Below are 24,100 nucleotides of genomic sequence, written 5' to 3'. Positions count from 1 at the left end.
AGTCTCAAAAATGTATTTGGCAAAGCAGTTTCTACGTCAGAGTGAATAAAAAAAAAAGAGTTGGTCGGAGCTCAGAGTCTTACGACTTATCAATAATATGTCATAACCTGAAGTCCTTTTACATTCTATTACATCAGATGTATTTATCCTTCCATTCATTGCACATGATATGGTTTATGAAACTTTAGGATCAACATGAAGCTGTCTGTCTGTCCATTCAAATGGCGCTCAGGTTCACCTATTCTTGTGTCACTCAGAGAGTTGTGGCAGAGGGCGTGGCCTTGGAGACTCCAGGAATTAGCTGTTGTAATCTGCATGACAGATATGAGATGTGGAGAATGAAAGATGCGAACAGATATGCTGATGCACCAGATAGATTTGTTGCGGGGAGGGAAGCAGGTAACAGAGTCTCACAAGTAGGGAACCGCTCCATCCACTGGTCTAGTGCGTATCCTGACCAGAACATAGTCATTTGGAACAATGAGAGCAGTATGAGTTTGTGTGGGCTGAACAGGTACATTCTGTCTGGGGAAGATCACTTTAATATATGGCCATTTCAATCAGTACTTTAAAGCCTTTATTTTTCTCTCCACTTTTTAATAAGCATACAGTAAAATGCTACTTAACAGAGAATTTAGAGCTGAACAAGTGTTGAAACAGCAGAACAAACATGCCTCTTTAGTACATTCTGTACACAATTTGCTGCAATACTCCCTCCCTCCACTAGGATGAGCTGTGTACAGCCAATAAGGCGAGCGTTGACTTTAGTGGCCTCTTCTCTGAACGCACTGATGAGCTCCTCTAAACGCTGCTGCTTCAGTTGTGAAAGATAAGAAAACTGCTAACCTACAGAGGGCTCCTCATAGTGACATCTCACTTACTCGACTCACTGGCTCTCGAAACCAGAAAACTCTCTCCTCCTCCAGTCATGTTGACCTTTATGTGCTCTCAGTCGCAGGTGAAACTCAGTTAATTCATCATTAATTCTAATTAAATCAACACTAATTAATCAACATTAGGCATACAACAAAAAGCATCATTACTGAACAAGATGAAATGATGAACAAAGGTTACCAATGGAACAAAGTATGAAAATGACTAAGTTATACTGGTCCCTCTGTAACATTAAATTAGTCTGAATGGCTGCTCACTCCCACTCTCCTAAACGCATCAAGATGCCAAGGAAGGTTTCCCTTCACATGGAGACTGATCATGTTCTCTAACATCATTAGTGTCAAGTAAAACTTACAGGGTGTAGAATAAGGAAAGTACTGTTGGCTGATGATATATAGACAGTTTTTTTTTCTGTTGGGTTCCCTGTACATCTGTAATACACGGTAGCACAGCCATTTTGGAATTTTCTTACAGTACTTTTCAGTTTCAGTTTCAAAGTTTCTACAATGCTGTAGTAAAGTTGTGAAAGTTAAAAACCTCATTAGAATATTATTACAATGTCATGGAGCACTGAAAGAATGTGTTGGCTGCAGTATTGTTGGGGTATTGCTTGGTGATAGTACACACACACTCCTTATTTTGGTGTGATGATGTTGTATAGCTAGGTTATCATAGCCATTCTCTCATTTATCTTACACAAAACATATTTATTATTGAGCACATGTCTAACATACACTTTTGTCAAGTTTAATGTTGTGTGTGAAAACATGCAGAACAGAGATCTGAACAAATTTTAGCAAACTTTCATGTTGATAAAGAAAAAGAGAATATGAACTATGTTTACATGTGACGTTGAACAAAGTGAAGGAAAAGTAAATCTATCAAAGAAAAACACAGGGAAAAGATGACATAAAAATATGAACATGTTGAGTCAAAAATTGAGGATTAAAACAGACCCAAACATATAAGTGCTGTGTAAAAATCCAATAACCTATGCTTCCCATAGCAGAGCTGGGTCATAACCAGGGTTATTATAGTTCTGAAATTTTCATTAGTTTTTATTTTTACTTAGTCTTTCAGCTTGGCCTTTGATTTCAGTTTAGTTAGTTTTATGAGTGGATAAGAAGTTTTTATTTTTATTTTTAGGAATTGACTAGCTTTAGTTTAGTTTTTAATTAGTTTTAATTTGTTTATTTTAAATTAATAAATAATTAATTCAATTATTTATTTGAATTATTAATTTATTTAATTTATTTATTACAAAACGAAGCTGATTTTACCTGCAATTCTATTTTGTTTTAGTTCGCATTACATTGTTCATTGTCATTTTTATTTTTATTTCAGTTAACAAAATTATTTTTTCACTGCTTGTTTTAGTTTAAGTCTTAGTTTTCGTTAACTATAATAACCCTGGTCATAACCCACATCCATACAGAATCTGCTGTGTCACTCACTCAGATTCATGGTAAACTGCCAGTCCTCAACCTGCACTTCTCAAATTACTAAGCATCCTTTTAAAATCTCATTGGAAGCCAAAAACCACTTTCAGCTCATGTAGTCAAGTACTGTCTCTATCTGGATTGTTATGTCTCTTTTTGGAATGTTTTGTGTCCCAGCAGGATTCAGATAAGCTCTTCTTCCTCTGCTGAAGCAGAAGTGAACTGTTCAGAAATAAACTGATGACTATGTCCTGACTGTGTGTATATTCACTGAGCCAAACTATGACAACAAATAAGGAATCAGAGAATCTGGTGAGCTCTCACTGTGTATTTCAGTAGGCCTAAAGTGACTTGCTCATGCACGACAAAGTGATCAGTTAATGGAAATTTGCTTTCATTGTGTCCAGTTTGCAACTGTGTCCTGTCTTTTTTATTCCTGTCCTTTTCCAGTAGATAAGGGATGATCTCCAAGAACTGGATGACTATGTAAATTTATAGCTGTTGGCTGATAAAGAATCTTCATAAGATTTGACCCTGCAACGTAAAAGTAATGGAGGTGTAATTCTGTTCTGTGCCCTCTTACTCAGGTCATTCAGTAGTAGATATTGGGTACTCCCCCAGAACAGTGAAACAGGAGAGATAAGGCCATGTGTGTAACCACAGTGTATGTTACGAGGACTTAGAAAAGGAATCATGCATAGCCCCTCAAGTTTTAACCATTTGTTTCTCTTTTCCTTCATATTCTTCAGTCATACATACTTGTCCCTTAGACCACAAAAGAATGCAGTCTCCATATTAACTGCCAAACTGACATACAGGCGAGCTTAATCTGTCACAAAGAATAAATTCAGTCTGTTGAGTTGAGAAATAAGTTTGATTTTCTGTGTTGCCGTTGGTTAATGAGTCCTACCTGCTGGTTATGAGTTGCGGTTAGTGTGACCACAAAGCAATCTAAGTCAACAGTTGAATAGCTGCAGAAATCTCTTCCTGCTACACTTGAATTACAGGTTCTGTGACTGCCTTTTCCTTTCACCCGGCACCACTCCCTACCAAGCAGCAGCTCTGCCAATCAGAGAGAGGTGAAGGGGCTGTACAGAATTCACTCGCTGTAACTACAGGTAAAATGCATGTGCTCTATATCCATTATTACCAAACCTTTCTAAAAATGTAAAAGAATGGTACATTGAAAAGTCGGGGTTTTCTTATACTACACTGCTGCTGTTTTTTTTTAATACTTGGACTGAAAACAAGTATTTTTACCAGTAAAGCTTTCTCAGTCAAAGAGGACACTGACCCGTTAGTACATGTATACGCTTTATCAAGAGAGGATGACTTAGTTATTGTAGATCATAATTATGATGTCTTCAGGGGACACAGTAAGGAATACTGACCAACTCTGACTGCTTTTAGAATGAATGTGTTCAGAAATAAATTGGAGACTGAGGGAGAAAACACAGAGACACAGTAAACAACTTTGACATGTTTTTGCTTAAACTACAAAATTTTACATTAATTGTTCACATATGACACTTTTACAACTTTGTAACACACACTAGAAAGATAAATGTGTTTACCACTTCTTCATTGCATCATTCCATGTTTGAAATGAAACGTTCACAAAAGGAAGAGGAACCTGTTTTTGAAACACAGACAAGGGGAGGAAAAAACCCTTTTGCTCTGCTTTCATACTGTTACTTTAGGCCTCCCTTCTCAGTTAAGAGGCCCACAATAATTCAATATAAACCCAACCCGCGTGACCATCTTCAGCCCTAAAAAACACACAGTTCTTTCAGTGCCGTGAAGTGAATAAAGTCAAGACTGGAACACAACTTTGTTTTCCAGTTTCATATCATTTTCACATACTGAGAGCGCCTTGCTCAAGTGTTTCACTTCTCATTTGATTTTGCAATCAGCCATAACCTTCGAGAACTTTAAGGGTATCCTTTAAAGCAGTAACACATTGTCACTGCCACTAAGCAGTTAAAAAAGTTAGTCATAAAACTGAAAACCTGAAATGAAGGTTGAGAGAGAAAAATATCAAAAATAATTTTACATGTACAAGGCTTAATCTATAAATGTTTACTACAGACAAAACCAGGTATGCTATGATTTAACCAACTATGTACTTCAGGAAGTTATTTTCAGTAAGGGGAGTTCTAAGCAACTCTTGAATGGTCCCAGCTCATTTCCAGGTCAAGACAGTTAAAGTAAGGCACATTTCAATCAGACAGGTCAAAGATGACTCTTCAATTGTCTTGATGCAAAAATGGGTAAGGGACAAGTTATTATTGGTTAGTTATTGAAGATGATCATCATTATGTTCTCATAGGACACAATAAGGAACATTGACCAACTATCATTGCTTTGAAAACTGATCCATGGAAATAAATTGGAAACAGAGGATGTTATAAGACAGCACCCAGAAACAAAGTAACCAATTATAAACTGTTTCGTTTAAGCTCTAAAATATCAGTTTTGCTGTTCACGTATTACTCATGTTACAAAAGCATAATGGACACTAGAGTTTTATGTACACAATAATATATTTTACAGGCAATGGTTGAACCATAACTTCAAAATGGAATTTTGGTCTGTTCGATAAGACTGTTACTTCAAGACGCTTTTATCAATGAAAAGGAGGCAGTTTGAGTCCAGTATATTTGTCTCAAACAAGGTACAACATGTCAAGTCATGCTTCCCTCACAGTTGACTCTTGTGCCCCCCTCCCTCCCTCCCACCCCCCATTTATAACAATACATTGTTGTTCCCAGTTCAAGCAAAGCTTTCAAACCAAGTGCAAGACATATGGCTAAATCCCAACTGACAAGCCACTGTTAAGCCAATCATTGATGGTTAGACACAGAAAAAGAATTTGCACAATTTAAAAAAAAAAAAGGTGGTGCCATTAGCGAATGAATAATGACATGACAGTTTATGTCAGGGCTTCAGCAAGAGCCAGAGCTGATGTGTTGACATTGACCATTATGAGATGCCAGTTGTTCTGATCCCCGTGTCTCCCACACAGGACTTTGTGGATATGGTGTGTCTGTGGTGTGTGCTGGTCCTACTGACACTGCTCCCTGCCTCACAGAGCACAGACGCAGGGGTCAAAGTCAGACTAACACAAAAAGCACTGGAGTATGGTGAGTGAGACATTTAAGTGTGAAGACACTGAAAACACGTTTCATTAATGTAACTTGTATTTTGGTGGAAACATATATTACCTTTTAATCAATGCTTTGAACTGGTTCAGGGAATGAAAACGAAAACCAGAAACAATCGATATTTCACTAGGAACAAAAACGAAACCAAAAAAGTTTAACAGCTTGGCAAAATATGATCCATACTCGGCACACCACTCGCACAGCACATACCTGGATCACGCTGGAGCGACTCGCGAAAATGTAAGGGAAGGAGCAAAGCAGAGAGAGAGAACTGCTTAAGCAGACGCTCTTTTATCAATGCTGGTAATTGACTAATGAGCCACGTAAAGATGAAACCACACCCTTCCCAAACTGTGTGAGAGGACAAAAGGGAAGTAGCGAACTGATTGAAGACGAAGCAGCCTACCTGTCACATAAACATAATGGTGTTTCCCTGTGTGGAAGTCTAGCGTACAAGTACAATTATAAAAAGCAAGCAGCTTAAATTCTGTCCGCCATAATTTTTTGCCCCACGGAAGTTACCCCAGCTTTCGCTACGTAACGTTCGGTTCCCAAACCTGTGGAAATGCGGGCCGGTTCTCAACAGGCACCAAGGCAGAACTGGTTCCGCACCAGCACTGGCACCAGCACCATCCCTTAAATGGGCCCCGCATACCCCATTCGCAAGCTTGTTAAATGTGGCATTGAAATAATATAGTTTTTCATGACCGGGAAGCCACAGTGGATTTCGGCCCGAGAACAGATTGGACTACAGCTCTCCTAGTTAGTGATGCAATGTGTTTTTGTAATGCTTTCTGACATTAGCGATCTATCAATAGACATTTTTATACCGTCCGATACATATTGTCATGTCACACAGCCGTACATGGAACGTTTTAACCAGTATTTCATTTGGTTCTAACCGGTTCGGGATCGTTTTAAGGTGGAACGCAAAACCGGAAACGTTAAATTACCGATTGAGCTCGGAACGAAACGACTGAAGAAAAAGTCTGGTTTGAAACCCTGCTTTTTAATTTTACGTTACCCTTTTCTCATGACCTCTAATTATGGTTTTAATCGCAGGTCAAAATATTGGTATTACTTATTTGCAGCAGAAACTCGGAACCATTAAGGTGCCTGACATTTCTGGGTCAGAGAGTGTGTTTCCTATTGGTGAAGTCCAATACAGAGTGACAGGGTGAGCTAAGTCTCCATTAAGGCATTATATTATGTGCAACCTTATCAACTTTTAATGAAGAAGCTCTGTCTCTTTTAAGTGACTAAATATGTTCCATGCCCTTCAGGATGCAAATAGTGAGTCTTGGGTTGCCCCAGTCTGCTGTGGGGCTGGTGCCTGGCACTGCTGTCAGCTTTTCCATTGGAAATGCCTTCATCAACATGCACGGCAACTGGAGAGTCAAATACTCTAATTTCATGTAGGTCCTCAACAAAGGAACTAATATTTATCTGGTGAAAAGTACACGCATTTCTAATGTCAAAAGACTTGAAAAAATCATCTCAAGGCTTGTTCTGTGTGATTTTATGTAGAAAGGACAGTGGCTCTTTTGACCTGAGTGTGAACGACTTGACCATCAGCACTAGCATTGCCATTCGGAGTGATGAGACTGGACGCCCGGCTGTCAACAGTGCCGGTTGTTCAGCAACAGTGGGCAATACTAAAATCAAGCTCCACAGTGGGGCTAGGTAAGTGTTAAAATAATTCAGTGTAATGTAATGCGTCATTTAATGTTCAGGCCATTGTAATTGGACATTTAAGCACAACAAGAACATGAATCAGTAGCAACAGTATCTCTTTTATCAACTTATAAATTAAGAAGAGGTGCTGAAAGAGGAGCATATTTAACCATATTCACAGAAGCATCCTCATACAGGACAATATTACTGTTATCAAATTATGTTTCAGGGTTTGTGGTTGACTGAACGATCAGAATTCCAAGATAGTACAATATGAGAAATATTAAGGAAAATCATTTGAGAATGTGACTAAAATCCTCTTAAACCACAAAGAGACATTTTTTGTTTAATAAGGCTTTTTTTTTTTTTTTAAACGACAGTTGGTTATATAACCTCTTCAGTTTCTTCACTGACAAGATCCTTGGCAAAGCCTTAGAGAGACAAGTAAGGACCTCAGATTCTGACAAAGATAATACCAATTATTTTAATTTAGTCACATTTGGAAATGCTGCATCTTAATTTAATTTTGATAAAGTGCAACCAAAACTAACTTTTTTTCCAGATCTGTCCCTTGGTAGTTGAAACCATTGTAGAGATGAACCACTATCTGAAATCATTAAATGGTATGATTTTTCAGTTCTCGGCAAAGTTTTCAAAGACTGATATTGCAGTGAGCCTAACTAATTCTATTTTCTTTGATCATTCAGTTCTGGCTGAAGTAGATGAATATGCTGAAATTGAATATCCCATGGTAGCATCTCCTGTCATCTCAAAATCATCAATTGATTTCAGTTTAATGGTGAGGATAAAAGTACTAGGACAGCTAATGCTCATGTGAATCATTCTAAAATAAATGAGTAATCAACAAGTGTAAAGGCGTCCTGGTTGTACAGAGGACGAAAACAATTTGTTAACCTCTGTTTGTGATGCTCTCAAGGGGGAGTTCCACAGCACTGGCCAGCATCACTGGTCAGCAGCTCCATTCTCCCCGACAGCTTTTTCACTGCCCCCTCAGGACAGCAATATGCTCTACATTGGTTTGTCTGCTTTCACTGTCAACTCAGCAGCCTTTGTGTATCACACTGCTGGAGCCCTTAGCTTGTACATCACAGATGACCTGGTGAGTCTTTATACTAAAGCCAGAACACTGACAGAGAACAGAAAAATTAGGCAACCATGTGTAAAGGATACAACTCACATGTAATTCATGACTTGTTTTAAACAGAGGGGTCTGAACCATTCCCTTCATATGCTATTTATAAGATATATTTATATCTTAGATATCATTTGAGCAGTTACGGAAACCAAGAGTCATTCTCAGTTATTTCCTTTTTAGATTCCACCCAGCATTCCCATTCGACTCAGCACCATAACATTTGGAGCATTTATTCCACAGGTACAGTACTCACACTGCGAGGGCGATGGAAACAATCTTTGTATATTTCTGTGAAAGTTAAACTCTTTGTATGTGACATGTAAGGTCTACAAAAACATCTTTAGATCTTTAATGAAGGACTTTAAATTTATTTGCTGATGCAGGTCTTAGCGTCAGATAACCAGACAGGTCAGTGTGATTTCAGATTGCCAAAATGTACCCTGGATTGATGATGAAGCTGCACATGAAAACAGCAAAGGTGCCCATCATCACCTTTCAGCCCAACAATGTGACAGTGCAGGCCAGCAGTACAGTCACAGCCTATGCCATTCAGCCCAATGCTACACTCTCTCCTCTATTTGTACTCAACCTGGTGAGTAACACAAACAAAACTGAATATGAATTTGATCCAAAACAGAACAGTCCTCAACATCTAAACTCTACCCACAGGATGCCAGTGTCAGTGCTCGCATTTATGTGACCGGTCTGAAAGTGGCTGGATCTGTGACTCTAAACAGGTGTGTATGTCAGAATTTATGAGTTTGTACAGCACTTCAAAAAAATCATTTTGACCAAAAAGCCATAGCAAAGGATATCCACCGTGAGATATATTTTCATTGTCCTCTCAGCATTGACATAACCTTAGGAACAAGCTATGTGGGACCATTCCAGGTAAGAAAAACAAATTTACTATAACATTTGTACAACAATGTATACAATCTGTTTCATATAAATGTGCTGTTCCACAGGTGAAATCACTTGACAACATTTTTGTGATGGTCCTGAAAGTGGCTGTTTTACCCATGGTTAATGGTAAGGGCTTTATTTAGGTACACCTTGCATTTCTAAGCAACTTCTAAGTGTACTGAGAATGGATATTCCAGACGTAACGTATCTATCCACAGCTTACTTTGAGAAAGGTTATCCTCTGCCTGCTATTGGAGAAATAGATCTGATCAACACTCAGCTCCAGGTGCTGAAGGTGAGATTGACAAAGGCTTTGACTTAATATTGGTTCAATAATGGAGTTAAATATTAATATTTCAGCCACATAGCATAAATAATCATATGGTGGAAACCATGACATAGATTTTAATAATGGCTTTTCTTTATAGGACTACATGCTACTTGGGACAGACTTGAAATTCTCCAGATGATTCTCTGCCATTGCCCGGCAGTGGTGGAATGACCTTCCTCACTCAGTCAGGACTGCGGAATCTCTTGCCATCTTCCGCAGGAAACTGAAAATCCACCTTTTCAGAACCCACCTATCCCCCACAGCCTAACCTCTCTTTCTATGTAAAAGAAAGAAAAATAAATAATTTTTTTTACTAACCTTGTCCCTATGTTGCAAGTCTTGTTTTTATCGTTTATTGACACAGAATTCAAGGAGCGTGATACTGAGGGTAATTAAGCTACAGCCTTTTTGTGATCTTTGCTTATGGGGCAATGTGATCTGATTGATGCACTTATTGTAAGTCGCTTTGGTTAAAGGCGTCTGCTAAATGACAAATTGTAAATTGTAATTGACTTATGTCTTTCCCCTACAAACTGCTATAGATCATTCATTCATTTTCCAGCCGCTTATCCTAATTAGGCTCCAGCACCCTGCAACCCTATCCCAGCACTCACTGGGTGAAAGGAGGGGAGAACTGGACAGGTCGGCAGTCCATCACAATGCTAAAGATCAATACACACAAATCATCCAATTACACGCTCTGACTGTAAATACCATTTAAGAAACAATCAGTCACACAATTTCAAATTCTCTGGTTTAACACCACATTTCTTGAGGGAATAAAAATATTCATCTTCACTTTTTCATGAGCACAGGCATTTGTTTAATTTTATATTCTATTACATCAGATATATTCATCCTTCCATTCATTGCACATGATATGGATTATGGAACTTTGGGATCAACATGAAGCTGTCTGTCCGTTCAAATGGTGCTCAGGTTCCCCTATTCTTGTGTCACTCAGAGAGCTGTGGCAGAGGGCGTGGCCCCGCAGACTCTGAGAATTAGCTGCTGTAATCTGCAGGAGGAGGCATGAGATATAGTCAATAAAAGGTAAACATACATATACTGATACACCAAATAAATTTGCTGTTGAGAGGGAAACAGGAAAAACAAAATCTCACAAGTAGGCTACGACTCCACCCAAGCACTCAATGGGTTAATACATACCTTGACCAGTACATAGTCTCCAGGAACGACAGGAGCAGTGCGAGTTTGTGTGGGCTGAACAGGTATATTCTCTCTGGGGAAAATCACCTTCACATTCCCATCATTCCGACCAGAAAGTTCCTGTGCTGAGCGTTTACTCTCCTGAACGAAGCGAGATTGAGAACTATTACAAATTCTCACTGAAAAAGAGACGTACAGCCATGTCTAATAATATTTTAAAGGCTTTTCTTTTCACCTTTCAGTAAGCACTCAGTTAAAATGCTGCATAACAGAGAAGTTAAAGCTGAACAACTTGAAAATTTCATGGACCAAGTGTTGAAACAGCAGAACGAATGTGTTTTCAGTGGGTTCTGCACTACACTTGTTGCAATACTCACTCCCTCCACTAGGACGAGCTGTGTACTGCCAATAAGGCGAGCGTTGACTTTGGTGGCCTCTTCTCTGAACACACTGATGAGCTCCTCTAAACGTCGCTGCTTTACCTCAGGTGACACATCATCCTGGAGACGATGGTACGCATGGGTTTTCTGTGAACGATGTAGAAACAGTAAGTGCATCATAAACTATGTTTTTAAATAGTTCAGTATACGCAAAGACACGTTCTCAAAAACTACAGAGAGAAAACACAGACAAAAGGACAAAATAACTGAATTTTAGCCCCTTCTGATATTAATCATTAGCCTCATTAGAAACGCTGCTACTCACTCCTAACTGCCTTACACTTCAAAAATAAACAGAAAAAAAAAAGAACGGAAAAAAATACACAGGGAAAAGACCTCACCTTCCTCATACTGTAAGCAAAGAGAAACCCAATGTTATAGCCGACCTCCCTGACCAGGGAGAGGGTTTCCTGGTGGTCTTCTTCAGTCTCACCACAGAAGCCTGTTATGAAGTCACTGCTGAGGCTAACTCCTGACACAGAAAGAGAGAACAGGATTCTCATATAAGAACATAAAGAATATAAAATAAGTCCTCAACCAGTTACTATCATATCTCTGCAACTATTTCAGCATTGTCTTATAATAGATGTAATGCTCTCCCTTTCCCCATGTTAATGGTACCTGGTATGATTCGACGGATGTTTTCCACAAGTTCAAGATACGCCTCTCTCGTATATCTGAAAAAAGAGGAGAGTAATTGCAAAGGGACATGACATACAAAGTCACATAGCACATTCGACATATAGCATTTGAGTTTGGCCACACTGACGTACTTAAATGATCCAAAGTTAAGGATGTTTTTTCCTCATTTCTCTCCATTTATTAAATGAAGGGCCACCCTTCTGTGAGCCAGTCGGTCATGTCTAACTGCAAGGCTGAGTACTATCACACACTGCATTCATCTGTGAATGATACTATGTAACCCACTGAAGGTGTGTCTCACCCCCGTCGCATGGCCTGCAGAACGCTACTGCTACCACTCTGGGCTGGAAGATGAATCTGTTTACAGATGTTCTTCCTCTCTTGAATCAACTGCAACACCTCCAGAGACAAGGAAAAAGAGACAAAGTCTGTATGAATGTGTTGAACTGAAAACCAACTTATAAAATCAGGACGTGTAAGCTGTGAAAAAAACAACTGAACAACAGCTCAACAGATTTAATTTGCAGTATGAGGATTTCTACTGCCTTCTCCTGAAGACACTGAATATCTCAACTTTGCCTCAGGACAGAACAATTTTAACCAAGACTGTTAGCTTTCCACATGGCTGTCAACCACAATGACATACTGTACATGCAAAGAAACATTCGATTTCTTTCTTTCTTTTATGTAGTAAAGCATGAACTACAAAACATATCATGAAAAAATATTATAGATCAATGCAAAATATATATAACAGATAAAGTGAACCATGTCCTCCTACATAAACAGATTGACTCTTAAAACTGCTGAATGGAACACTGCATCAAAAGTGTGATTTGTCTTTGGTGAGATGGTAGATACCTCATCAGGGAAATCTTTGGGATGAGGTGAGGTGAATCGGATCCTCATGTCTTGATTGATGAGGGACACTCTGTCCAACAGGTCTGCAAAACGCATGCCACCCACACGCGTGCGGTATACCGTCCTAAAGCCACGACTCAGCTGGGCCGTGCCAGAGCAGGAGAACTGCTCCTCAGATGCATCCCTGTAGCTGTTCACATTCTGCCCGAGCAGAGTTACTTCCTTCACCCCCTACACACACACACACACACACAAAGTGTACAAAACATAATACCTATGTCCTTCTAGTTCATATGAAAGCAGAGAAATTATCATGTGAATGAGCACGTAAATGGCTAAGGACACATAGGAGTAGGAAAGGCACCTACCTGGTCAGATAGCATTTGCACTTCCTCTAAAATGGAAGACACAGGTCTGCTTCTCTCTCGGCCTCGTGTGAATGGGACGATGCAATAACTGCACATATTATCACAGCCTCGCATAATAGATCTACAGCAGCAACAACAAAATGCAAAGTCACTTACGGAACAAAAATGAGAAGGTGCAAAGACACAACGCAACACAACACAACACAACACAATAAAACACAACAGTCAAAAATGTCAGATTGACAGACAGCATCTGATATCTAAACATGATAGCACTTCAGCCCTGTTTGATGTGGATCATCTAACAGCATTTGGAATCAATGGGAATATGAGGATTTGAGCTTTGATCTGCTCCATCCCTTTCATGGCCTGTATAAGAAGTCTAGGGTCACGCCTTGCACAACAATGAAGCACTGAGAAGTGAAGAGTGTCGCTGTGCCTGACCACTGCAATGGACTGCATAAGAGTAGCTTGTATCCGTGTAATACTGTGAGCATTGACTTTAATACGTTTATAGAGATGCCATTTCTTGTGGGTGAGGTTTAAAGTTTTCAGTAATCGTAGAGGGCCAAAAAAGGAGGCCTCCACAAACAGAGGACTAAACCTGCAATTCTCCTGTAACCTATTCATTTTCCCCATTTCACTCACCCAATGTTAAATGCTGTTATTATACCGGGGGAGAACTTAAAGCACTCACACAAAGGCACTATGTCCCTGATGAGTGTGATGGACTGGCATCACATCAGCATAGGTCTCTTCCAATGACAGCAGCACGTTGCTGGCCCTCTGGCCTCCCTGAGCCAATGACAAGAGGCGAGGGAGATCTCGGTATGCATCTGGACCTGCAAGAACATCCACCAACTTTTCCCTCTCCAGTAGTTCAGTCTTAAGTCTCTCTGCCATGCATCCTACACGAACACACACAAACATTTTGATTATCAAATTTGCTCCATAGGACAAGCTAAAGAGTGCAAGGAGTAAAAACTGGACATTGCATTGCTTTATACTCACCAAGTATTCCTATTTTTAGGGGCGCACAAGTCTTCGGCCGCCTCTTCTTGAGAGAGGAGAGCTGTTTGAGCCTGTTCCATATTGTCTGCTCTGCCTTCTCTCTGTGGAAGAACAACAGTGAACTCTAGTGCAAACAGTTGGCAGCTTCACTAAACTACTGCTGAAAAAATGAGACTTATCTGATACCTTATTGAGCAAGTAACCAGAAGCACCACATCTGCCTAAAGGAGAATTGAGAGATTGAGAAATATGTACAGGAGTGAAAAGGAGATTTCAAAAGCTTTCAAATAAATGAGCTCGTTTACCTCTGTGGGTTCTCTTGTGCGCAGATACCCTTTCTTCTGAAGGATGGACCAAGCAATCTCAGTGTCACTAACATTCATCTGACAGCCGTAGGTTTCAAAATAAACTGTAAGACATTTGAGTACTTTGGTAAAACTGTACAACTGCTCACAGATTTTAAACAACTGGCAGGTAGAATAATTTTGTTATGCAAAAAAATGGGGAAATGCCTCAAAATTCCAGCATGCACAGGAAGCCACTTCTTAACAAAAAGATACAAAAAATCTTAAGTCTAGACATAAAACATGAGCAAAACCTTTCCGTGGTGTTCCAACTGCTGGGTCTTCAGGCATGTAAGGCTCATCATATTCTTCTATGCTTGTGTCCTTCTTTTTGGTATGTACAGTACTTACGAAGTCCTGAAAGCTTGGGCCAGATGCTAATTTAACCTTCAATGCATCCACTCTGCTGTCATTGGTTGGAGTGGAAGGTACTGAACTACAACATCTATATCTCGGGGACTGACGAGAAGACCACTTCCGCAGAGAGCACATAAAACGTCTACAACTATTTGCGCTTTTCATGCCGATCAGCTAAATACTACGTCACTACACAAATCTGCACTCCAGAAATTGATGAGCAACTCATTTGAATCTAAGCCACATTATCTAAAATTACACGTGGTGATTTATGTTACTACGAAAAAGCTAGGGTTACCAACAAAATAACTTTTGCAGTAAAAGAAGTCGTCAGCACAGACAGCTGAAGCAAGCAGTCTGTTCAGGTTAGGTTATGCCATTTCTTTAAACCTGCTCGCTCCTGTTGGCTAGCTTTGGGGTCACTTACTACACGCGACAGTGTATAATGACAGAAACAACTTCAGAACTTCCAAAATGGCCACGAGCTGGAACGTTTTTCAAAGTAAAAGTCCTTGATTCCTCAGGCTGCTCCTCCGAGGAGAAATCTTAAGAGAAAGCGGACAAACTGTATGACAGAGAGAAATGAATAAGGATCAAGATTATCAGAGAAGTTTCTAAGGCTTTAAGCGTATTATATACACGTAGTTGTAACGATACTTTACTTAAATACAGACCGACTGTTGGGCACAACAGTGTGCAAAATAAAATGAGGGAAGCAAAGCTGGATCAGAGAAATGGTGCCACAAAGCAGCATATTTATTTCACATATTGCATAATACACCACAGAAATTGTGTTAATTTTGATATATTAGTTAGTATATGATTTTTTTTTCATGCCCAGGCATGCCATCATACAGGTCACATTAGATTTACTGAGGTCAGTGGGAAGATGCAACTGCTCTGGACATTTACTTCCAGTATTTGTTTTCTATTCTGACTAAGGGCCAATCAGTCAAACCTCAACCTAATTTTTAGGAATCTCCTTTTGAACTTGCCAAATGATCAGTCAGTGAGGTGGCTCTTAGGAGAATGGGCTACACTGAACCTCAGTTGCTCTTGTGAGAAGTTACCATGATCCCTACATTGTGTGAGTAGTCAGGTTTGTAAGTGATTACTGGTGTCGCTTAACAAGTGGAATCATGCATTGTCGATTTGTGTCTCTATTAGCTAAAGAAACTGCACTTGTCACCTAGCATGTGCTCCGCAAGTCTCTCCATAAGTGCCCAGAAAAATGGTACCATGGAATTTCATCTGATTGTCGAGCACCTTGCTATTTCCTCACAGATATCTGAAGAAGGGCACATGAGTGCCATCTATACAACCCACCACCCTTAGCAAGTGGTCTAATGGATTCTGCTATGTCTCACGACTTCTTTCTCGCAAGACATTTATCCTCAGAAGACAAGCGAGGATTGCGTTGCATACATGACACCTGCTTTTTGATGACTGCAGACTCTACCACATTAAAGAGATTTCTCAAGAATGTGACTCAGCAAACATGCAGAAAAAGATTTTTGTCTGGGGTGATGGTATTCCTACCAGGCCTCTTTTGTGTGTGTGCGCGTGTGTGTGTGTTACATTACTGTGTAATTATACTCAGCCAGATTAGAGCCTTGATATTGGTCTTTATTATTAAGAATGTTTGTGAATTTGACTAGTAGACAGATTTCTGTGTGACGCTGCTAAATCTGTAGCCTGACAGAAAAAATATTACAATATGTTATATAAATAGCATAAGTAGCCAGTAAGCTACACAGATCCTGTTGATATCAGATCCAGTGTTAGGGGCAGGCTTTATTCCTTGTATGGTAGCGACTTGTCGTGCTCACTCAGACATGTTTTTATTTTCCTCGGAACATATGTCCTCGATACCACAACATCGGCAGTGAACTGCGTGCTCGCCGGCTGCGTCATTTAGGCAGTGGGCTGGGTGCAAATCCTTCAACCTGTTTTGACAGTTACCTTCATGTAATTAAATGGTTTGTGTTATTTCAGTCGAGCTAATAGTGTTTGTGTTAATTATATTGTGATACTGATCAAGTATATTGCTGTAACAACGACCAAGCGCAAAATACCATCACATCGTCAGAACAGTATCGAATTACACATATTTAGAAAGCCTACCTATGGCACGCGCTTGGTTTTTCTTATCCACATTTAATAATTACAAAATATTTTGGGTTTTCTTGGAAATTGATTGTCAACAAAAGGGGCGCCATTGATCGCACAGTGCATCAGTCACGTTTCAGTTCAAACTACTTATTTTTGGTCTAGAAAAACCGTACCTCACAACAGTACCGGTTGAACTGAGCCAGAAGACTGTATTAAAGTGCAAACTTTCTCCGTGGGCAAGCCCGTGATGACCGAATGAGCACACCCTGTTCCCAGCATATACGTCATCTGAAGAATTTAAAACATGGTTTGCTATTGACATCACAGACAAACGTTTGTAGTTATAAAGGCTATGAATGTGTTATGCCGACGGAGGAATTTAATCTGTGAAGTATAAGATGTATGTCTAACCTGACATACAAATTGCATTCAGTCTAAAATGATAATGTGATGTGATTATCTTGAGTTAAAAGAACATTAAAAGTCACGAAATAATGAATTAATCAAGTCTGATACGCTATACTATTTCTATGATTTATGGATATGCAAAACACTGCATATTAAGAGGTCATGCCAATGGCATCTCTGTGGAGGCAATGAACTGGTACTTTTCAGCATTTTTTGGCCCCTTGCCTATTTCATAGCCTGTTAACAGCACAATGCAAAAAGATACATGCTCCCATTTTACATCAGTGTTTCTATATATGTCGTCTTCTTCCTTTAGAACTTTTCTTACACAAACATGTATGTATTTATTTGTGAATGACACAGCACGTTGTTGGTCACATTTGGTTTGTTTGGCTGACTGCTCGAATGCAGCACTTGGTGCTCAAACTGCACATCTCTTTAAAAGAGATCTTAATTTGTTATCCACTCAGAGAACTCTAATGCACATTATCTAATATTTATCATTGTTCAGTTAACTGACCAGTAATTACTCACTTTGTGATTCAATTTAAGTGCCCATGTATACTGAATCATTATTGATGTAAAGTGAGCGTGGTTCACTCTGTTTTTCTTTGAGAGAAAGAGAGAGATTTATCAAATACGAAAAAAGTCCCCTGAGCATTGAAGAAACGTTCCACAGCTAAATGCTCGTAAAAGTGATGTCACAGGTTGACTACATGGGTTGCTTTAAAAGGCTATTCGGTATGGGTGGTAGAGTCCACACAAGGCTAGTCCTGAAGCCCTCCTGCTTTGCGCATCACTTTGTCTGGAAAATACTTAGGATGACAACGAGCACTGTGCAAGCTTGACCTGCTCTTGTTCACATAGAGCCTTTGCCTCAGATTCAGGATAGCGGGAGAGACAACTCAAAAGCAATAAACACCCCACCACACAGGATCATTCAGGTAAATGTACGTTTTTAAAAAATAACTAAATGTTGTTCTATTATTATAGTATTATAGTATTATAGGAGTATCTTTTTGCTTTGGCTGTATCTGTCAGTGAAATAAAAACTGAGAGATAATACGGTATGACTTGCCATGTTTTTCCAATCAACTCAGCACAATAAACGCAACATATCATTCATTGTTTAAATCCAATTTCTGGCATTCCTGTACATGTGAATTGTCGGTTATTAGTATGATACACTTCCATTAGAATCTAGTATCTCTAGTATCATTGTCAGTTATTAATATTATAATTAGTATTAATAAGTATAAAAAAAACAGGAGGAAGAGCAGTGTTGCAAATATTTATGTAAGAAAAAGTTTACTGTATTTAATTTGTGTAGACAAGATTGTGAAATACTGAAGCAGAAAACAACACACTGAATCATGACCAGTCATTGCAATGGTCAGATGTCCACTGCTCTAATTCAAAAAAGCCAAGCACCAAAAACTGTTGGTTAAGCAGTTTCTATAATGCAATTTTAACTCTTGTCATAACTTGCTGGTCACTGTTTTCAGAATTAGTCACTGAAGGAAAGAATGAAGGAGAGAGTTGCACTGTTGGCATTTTTCTGCCTGTTGATGTCTATAGCATGCTCGCCGCTCTATCCATCACTTCGGTAAGTCATGAAGCCTCTGAAATGATTTAAAAATTGAGTTAAAATGGTCATGTTTAATGGATTTCGATCCAATTTTGAACTGCTGGCAACAAAACACTGTTTTTATATCTCAGCTATTGAAAATAAATATATTTATTTTAAATAAGGTACATTAAAGCACATTAAATTAGGTAGACTCCCTGTCACTGCTGAAAAAATCCATGTGAAGTGTATAAATGAAAATATATGTAGTCTGTTATTATTTCAAGAGCACCTCACATGCTAATGCCCTAAGTGGTTTGCAATATTTTCTACAATTATGATGTGATGTGTATTGTAATGGCTAGGTTTACACTGCCTGAACAATAATAAGCAGTTAAGTATTTGAAAATGAAGTCTCAAACAGCAATTACAGGACTAACACTGATTAATATTTACACAAATAGTCATACTGGAATTGTGACAAGCAATTTATTTTGCACTAAAATGGAGTTGTGAAGGACCAAACACTAACACTGACCTATTTTGCCTCTGTAATACCCTAAACACTGCTTCAGAGAGGTTTTTCTTTTCTGACTGCTTAAACTGAATATACTCCCATGAAATTAATATGTGTATGATAAACCTAAAATCAAATTTACATAACTTTTAAAATGACTTCATAACATATTCATCTGTTTAATAGTTCTATCTTCAGTTTTCACAGAAATGGATACAGCCCTTATATCCATATTCATATGAGTGTTAAAACCTCCTCAAACTTTTAGACCATTGAGATGTTTGTTCCTGTCACCTTCTCTCCTGGCCAATTTAGCTGAAGTGACAGGCCTATAGCCTCTGTTATTCCCAGCTGTGCTATAAGCAATTACCCTGGATACTATTTCAAAGCCCAGTCATACATTCAAGTGGACTAATAAACGCTTGAACTGAACAGCTTTTCATACCCAGTCATGGATTTCATCTAGTAATACATGCAGGCTTACTTCACTTGCACATTCTCAGAATTCGGTTTTTCAGGCTCGGTTGAGTGATGACTAATTTTACTCACCCATATTGTTGGCTTCACCTTCATTCCCCAAATACGCAGGCAAACAATGAGGCATGGATGAGATGTAGCAATAGGACAAAGACTGGTTTCACATGAGAGGGCAGCGAGAAGCTCTACAGCGTGCTCGCCAGCCTCAAACCCAATGTAAAATATCTCTCAGGGGTCACTCCACTTGGCTGAGACCGCACTCTGCTGTTATTGTGCTAACAAGGGTCAAAGGGTCTCTGTAATTCACGCAAGCATTGGACATTTTGCGCACTATAATAATTGTAATTTTTTCAAGGACATTGTTGCAACCTTTGTCCGCGTCTGACAAAAATGTAAACACACATCTGTAGTCAAGGCAAGGGCTATAATGCTTTTATTATGCATCCCGGGTTCGGAGATAGTACAAGGCAAAAGCTCGCTGTCAAAAGATGCTTTAAAGTCTTATCTGTTTAACTCTATAAAAGATGCATGTTGTGCTCTAGAACATTATTTCAAAGGCGTTACATTTTAGACAATTAATTTTTTCAAGATGGCTTTCATGGAAATATTCATTTCTAACAGTCTACGAAATTGCATAAATGTGTTCAATTACTAATCCTTTAAAAATGGTACTTTGCTACTTTGCTATTTTTTTTCCCCACAAGTGTATAATTTATCATCAGCTGTGCTGTTGATCACGTCCAGTGCTGTATCAACCAGGAAAAAAGCTCTGTGAAGAAGACTCATTAATCCATTACAAAGAAAGTTCCAGTCAGAGACCAGTTGTTATTCTGATATCCTCGATACAGCTGCCCATGACAGATTTCCCTGACGAGATGCTGAATATTAGCAGTTATATAAAACTTTCATAAATTAAAGAACTGTGAATATTCACAATGTCAACGGTGTAATTTTTTTAATCTTCATAAATATTACATTTCTTCCACAATAAATGATAGGGCGTCGTTCTCAAATACCCATTATAATTAACCCTCCCAAACAATTTAAAAGAGGTTTGTGGTTGAGAAACTAATTTACTTCAAAATCCCCTAAGTCCCCTAAGACATTTCACTGCAACAGAAAATATTATGCTGCTTTCTGGTTTATTCCTATGCTCTTTTTTATTTTTATTCAATATAATTTTATTGCCATTATATTCTTTTATTATATTGCAATAGTTTGATATGCCTATGTTTTTTCTCCAGAAGCCAAGAGTGGTAATTTTAATGAATGAGAATTAATGACCACAATCAATAACTCAGCATGGACTTTTCTGTCATATGCTACATTTTTACAATTACAGAAAAAAATCATTCTGATTTCAGATCTCTCTATGTGTCAAAATATTTCAAAAATGGATTTGAACTGTAAGGAAAATGAATATGTTGTATTTTACCACTCTGTTCCCCTCTTAGGTTTGGAAGACATGCTGATGCCATATTCACCAACAGTTATCGCAAGGTTCTGGGTCAAATATCTGCCAGAAAATTCCTTAAGACAATCATGGGCAAACGCCTTGGGTTGGTATTGGTGAAGCCAAAAGATAAAAAGCGTTAAACATAATTACAGTTCAGTTTCTATGATGCAGTCTCTGGTGTGTAATCAACAGTGTGCGTGTTGCTTTCTTGTTTATGTCAAACAGGGAGGAGACTGAACACTATGTCAAACGTCAGTCAGACTTCTATGAAGATGCTTATAAACAAGATCTCACATCCATTCTGAAGGAGCAAAGTTATAGGGAACAACAAAGAGGTTTCAAAAGGCTAAGGTAATCTCTCAGTATGTGTATGCATCATACAATCCTATTTTTCATTCAGTTCATCCTATGCGATTTTTACTTTACTCGGGTATCGTTTAATTTCTTTTTTTTTTCCACCATTATTATTAATTTCTTTTCCCTTTGGCTGTTTCAGTTTCGAGTGCATCGAATCTCTTTGTAGGCGGACTACAAACAGCAAGTGTCTCACAGATCAGCAAAGGAAAGAAGAATTCCCGTGTCTGAATTAAACTGGATTGGAAATGTCCTGTTCATCCAAAGTTTTTCATCCAAAGTAACAATAAAATATGTCCAAGTGTTAAGAAATGCACTGAATAAAACATTGAGATTCTATAGTTAAGAATTTGTTGTTTTAATCCTGACTACCTCACTGTGGAATTTTGGAGCATGATTTTCTTATTACTCTTTAAATATTCTAAGAACACATGATTTTCATGTCCCCCAGCTCAGAGGACAGTTGTGATGGGAAAAGATATCCCAAAAGAAATGTACTACAAATAATTCACACTGGGGAGCAAAGAAAAAAAAAAAAATGAGTCAGGAGTTTTAAACAAAGTCCAATTTTTTTAAATTTTATTTCTGTTCATTACAAAAACATGATGCCAGCCTTGAGGGTTTCATGTGATGAGAGCTGTAATGTTGATGTGGAAGAGTGGAGCCCCATAATCAATACAATGGTCATGAGAACGAGAGGACAACAATGTCATCTTGGAGTAACGGATACTGACAAGCACCTTTAAAAGATCTCCAATACATATCAACACCACAATCCACCAATTGCATTCTCTCACCCAGCTCAGGCCAGCAGGCCTAATACAAACAGAAAAAAATAACCACCAGTGACAGCAACGTGCATTCAAAAAACATTTCAAGAAATTACCTGTTTTTACTCAATTTTACCCATCCGAATTATTTAGAAAAAGAAAAAAAAAAAAAAAAAAAAAAAGAAAACAGCTTAACTGTCAGGGCATAATTTTACAGCGTTTCAGTGAGTTTGCCATGGCAATGGTCACAAGTGACTGCAAGAGCAACAATGGTCAAGTAACCAGAAAGTATCACTTTAGTCATACAGTGCCTTCAATCAAAAGGAGGAGGAGTATCATTTCTAACTGCATTTTGCTTTTAATTTTATGTATCCATATTAACATTTTTTGGGGCACCAATCTCTTCAAAACCAGTGGAAATGAGCTTTCTTCGCACAGAAAACTATCTGCATCTTCAAAATTGTAAAATGCCTTTCATTAGATTTCTTTCACTTAAATAAAGCCATGGATGAGAGTGGACAATCCCAGGTTTTCTCTGAACAATTTTCTGTGATCATTTCGATTCCACTCTGAAAGAAAGACAAAGAGATCACTGGATTAAAAATTTGGATTAGATTCAATTAAACAAAAATGCAGTATCAGACAAATGACAGCAAAATGAGTACAATGGATCTGTGAATGTAAACATGCGGTAACCTGGTTGAATGCACACACACTGATTTAAAAAAAAAAAAAAAAACCCCACTAAAAAAGGAATAGTTTAGTAGGAGAGATTCTTGCTCATGCATGTCTTTTATAAGGACATGGCCAAAATCTATACACAGCACACAACACATACAAGACCATTGAGGATGATCATGAATGAAACGGATGAATAGCTTGACTGACCAGGGCACCTTTCATAAGGCAGTTACACAATCTCTTAAAGCCAATGTAACCCCCTCCTCAGAACTTTCTCTCAGGCACACCATGCCTCAGCTGTCCCAACACAAAGTTCTAAAATTTCGAACTCCTTACACACGCACTTCAACAAAGCTCTGTGTCATTTATCAGAATGGCCCTGATAAATCAAAGCCACTTGAAATAAATCAAAAGGTTTTCCATTCCAGCATTAAAGAAAGAGAGCTGGAGCAGACTCCATACTTAGTGATGAGTCAACAGCAAGGCAACTGAGTCACATGCATAAACAATCTATAACCAGGGCTCCGAAAAGCTCTCTCATTGGAACATCCAAAAATGATGGAAATGATTGTGTTTCAGATTGTTGACATCCTAATTTAAATGATATGCTCAAGACCTGTATATATATATGGACTGTGTCTATATATGTTATAACGACAGAAACAAACACATGTAAAGCAGACTACAGAGCAAAGAGAACCATCTTTGCCAGCCAGCTCCCAGTGTTTGCCTTCCATTTCGAAAGACCACAATCACCTACTTTTACAGAGATGGCATTTTTCTAAATTGTATTCTTAATTGACTGCTGACAGCTTGTTTTGTTTATGTATTTAGTAACCACTTCAGAGTGAATTCTTCCTAGCAACCACACATGATTCCTTGGCAACAGACAGCTGAGGTTGTGGATACCATTGTGTCCATTCTTAAAGCATACAGCAGTAGCATAAATCAGGAAAAACACAGCAGCTTTGCAATTGGCCAGATTACACGAACCCCATGCG

General features: G+C 38.6%; 3 protein-coding genes across 3 annotated transcripts; 2 read left to right on the top strand and 1 right to left on the bottom strand.

Moving 5' to 3' along the window:
• The first annotated feature begins 5,370 nt into the window (after window positions 1-5,370).
• Window positions 5,371-9,703, top strand: LOC115815356 (bactericidal permeability-increasing protein-like). Its single transcript, XM_030778314.1, has 15 exons — window positions 5,371-5,476; window positions 6,560-6,674; window positions 6,781-6,912; window positions 7,025-7,180; window positions 7,552-7,615; window positions 7,734-7,794; window positions 7,879-7,970; window positions 8,109-8,291; window positions 8,508-8,567; window positions 8,752-8,919; window positions 8,997-9,064; window positions 9,176-9,218; window positions 9,296-9,359; window positions 9,452-9,528; window positions 9,662-9,703. Exons 1-15 carry the CDS (start codon window positions 5,371-5,373, stop codon window positions 9,701-9,703), a joined length of 1,431 nt encoding a protein of 476 aa, XP_030634174.1.
• Window positions 9,704-10,465: 762 nt separating this feature from the next.
• cdk5rap1 (CDK5 regulatory subunit associated protein 1) lies at window positions 10,466-14,966 on the bottom strand. Its single transcript, XM_030777638.1, has 13 exons — window positions 14,655-14,966; window positions 14,362-14,465; window positions 14,243-14,277; window positions 14,057-14,157; window positions 13,743-13,953; window positions 13,046-13,166; window positions 12,678-12,908; window positions 12,118-12,215; window positions 11,796-11,851; window positions 11,516-11,646; window positions 11,112-11,261; window positions 10,735-10,875; window positions 10,466-10,582 (listed from the first exon to the last, which is right to left on the bottom strand). Exons 1-13 carry the CDS (start codon window positions 14,920-14,922, stop codon window positions 10,466-10,468), a joined length of 1,764 nt encoding a protein of 587 aa, XP_030633498.1. The 5' UTR covers window positions 14,923-14,966.
• Window positions 14,967-18,797: 3,831 nt separating this feature from the next.
• On the top strand, window positions 18,798-21,649 carry ghrh (growth hormone releasing hormone). The gene is made up of 3 exons (XM_030778313.1): window positions 18,798-18,883; window positions 21,293-21,397; window positions 21,520-21,649. The coding sequence occupies exons 1-3, from the start codon at window positions 18,804-18,806 to the stop codon at window positions 21,647-21,649; spliced, it is 315 nt and encodes a 104-aa protein (XP_030634173.1). The 5' UTR covers window positions 18,798-18,803.
• The last annotated feature ends 2,451 nt before the right edge of the window (window positions 21,650-24,100 follow it).

The sequence above is a fragment of the Chanos chanos genome, chromosome 6 (assembly GCF_902362185.1).
Source record: "Chanos chanos chromosome 6, fChaCha1.1, whole genome shotgun sequence".
Taxonomy (NCBI): domain Eukaryota; kingdom Metazoa; phylum Chordata; class Actinopteri; order Gonorynchiformes; family Chanidae; genus Chanos; species Chanos chanos.
Note: the sequence above shows the minus strand (reverse complement) of the source record. Positions and strands in the feature narration are given on the sequence as shown.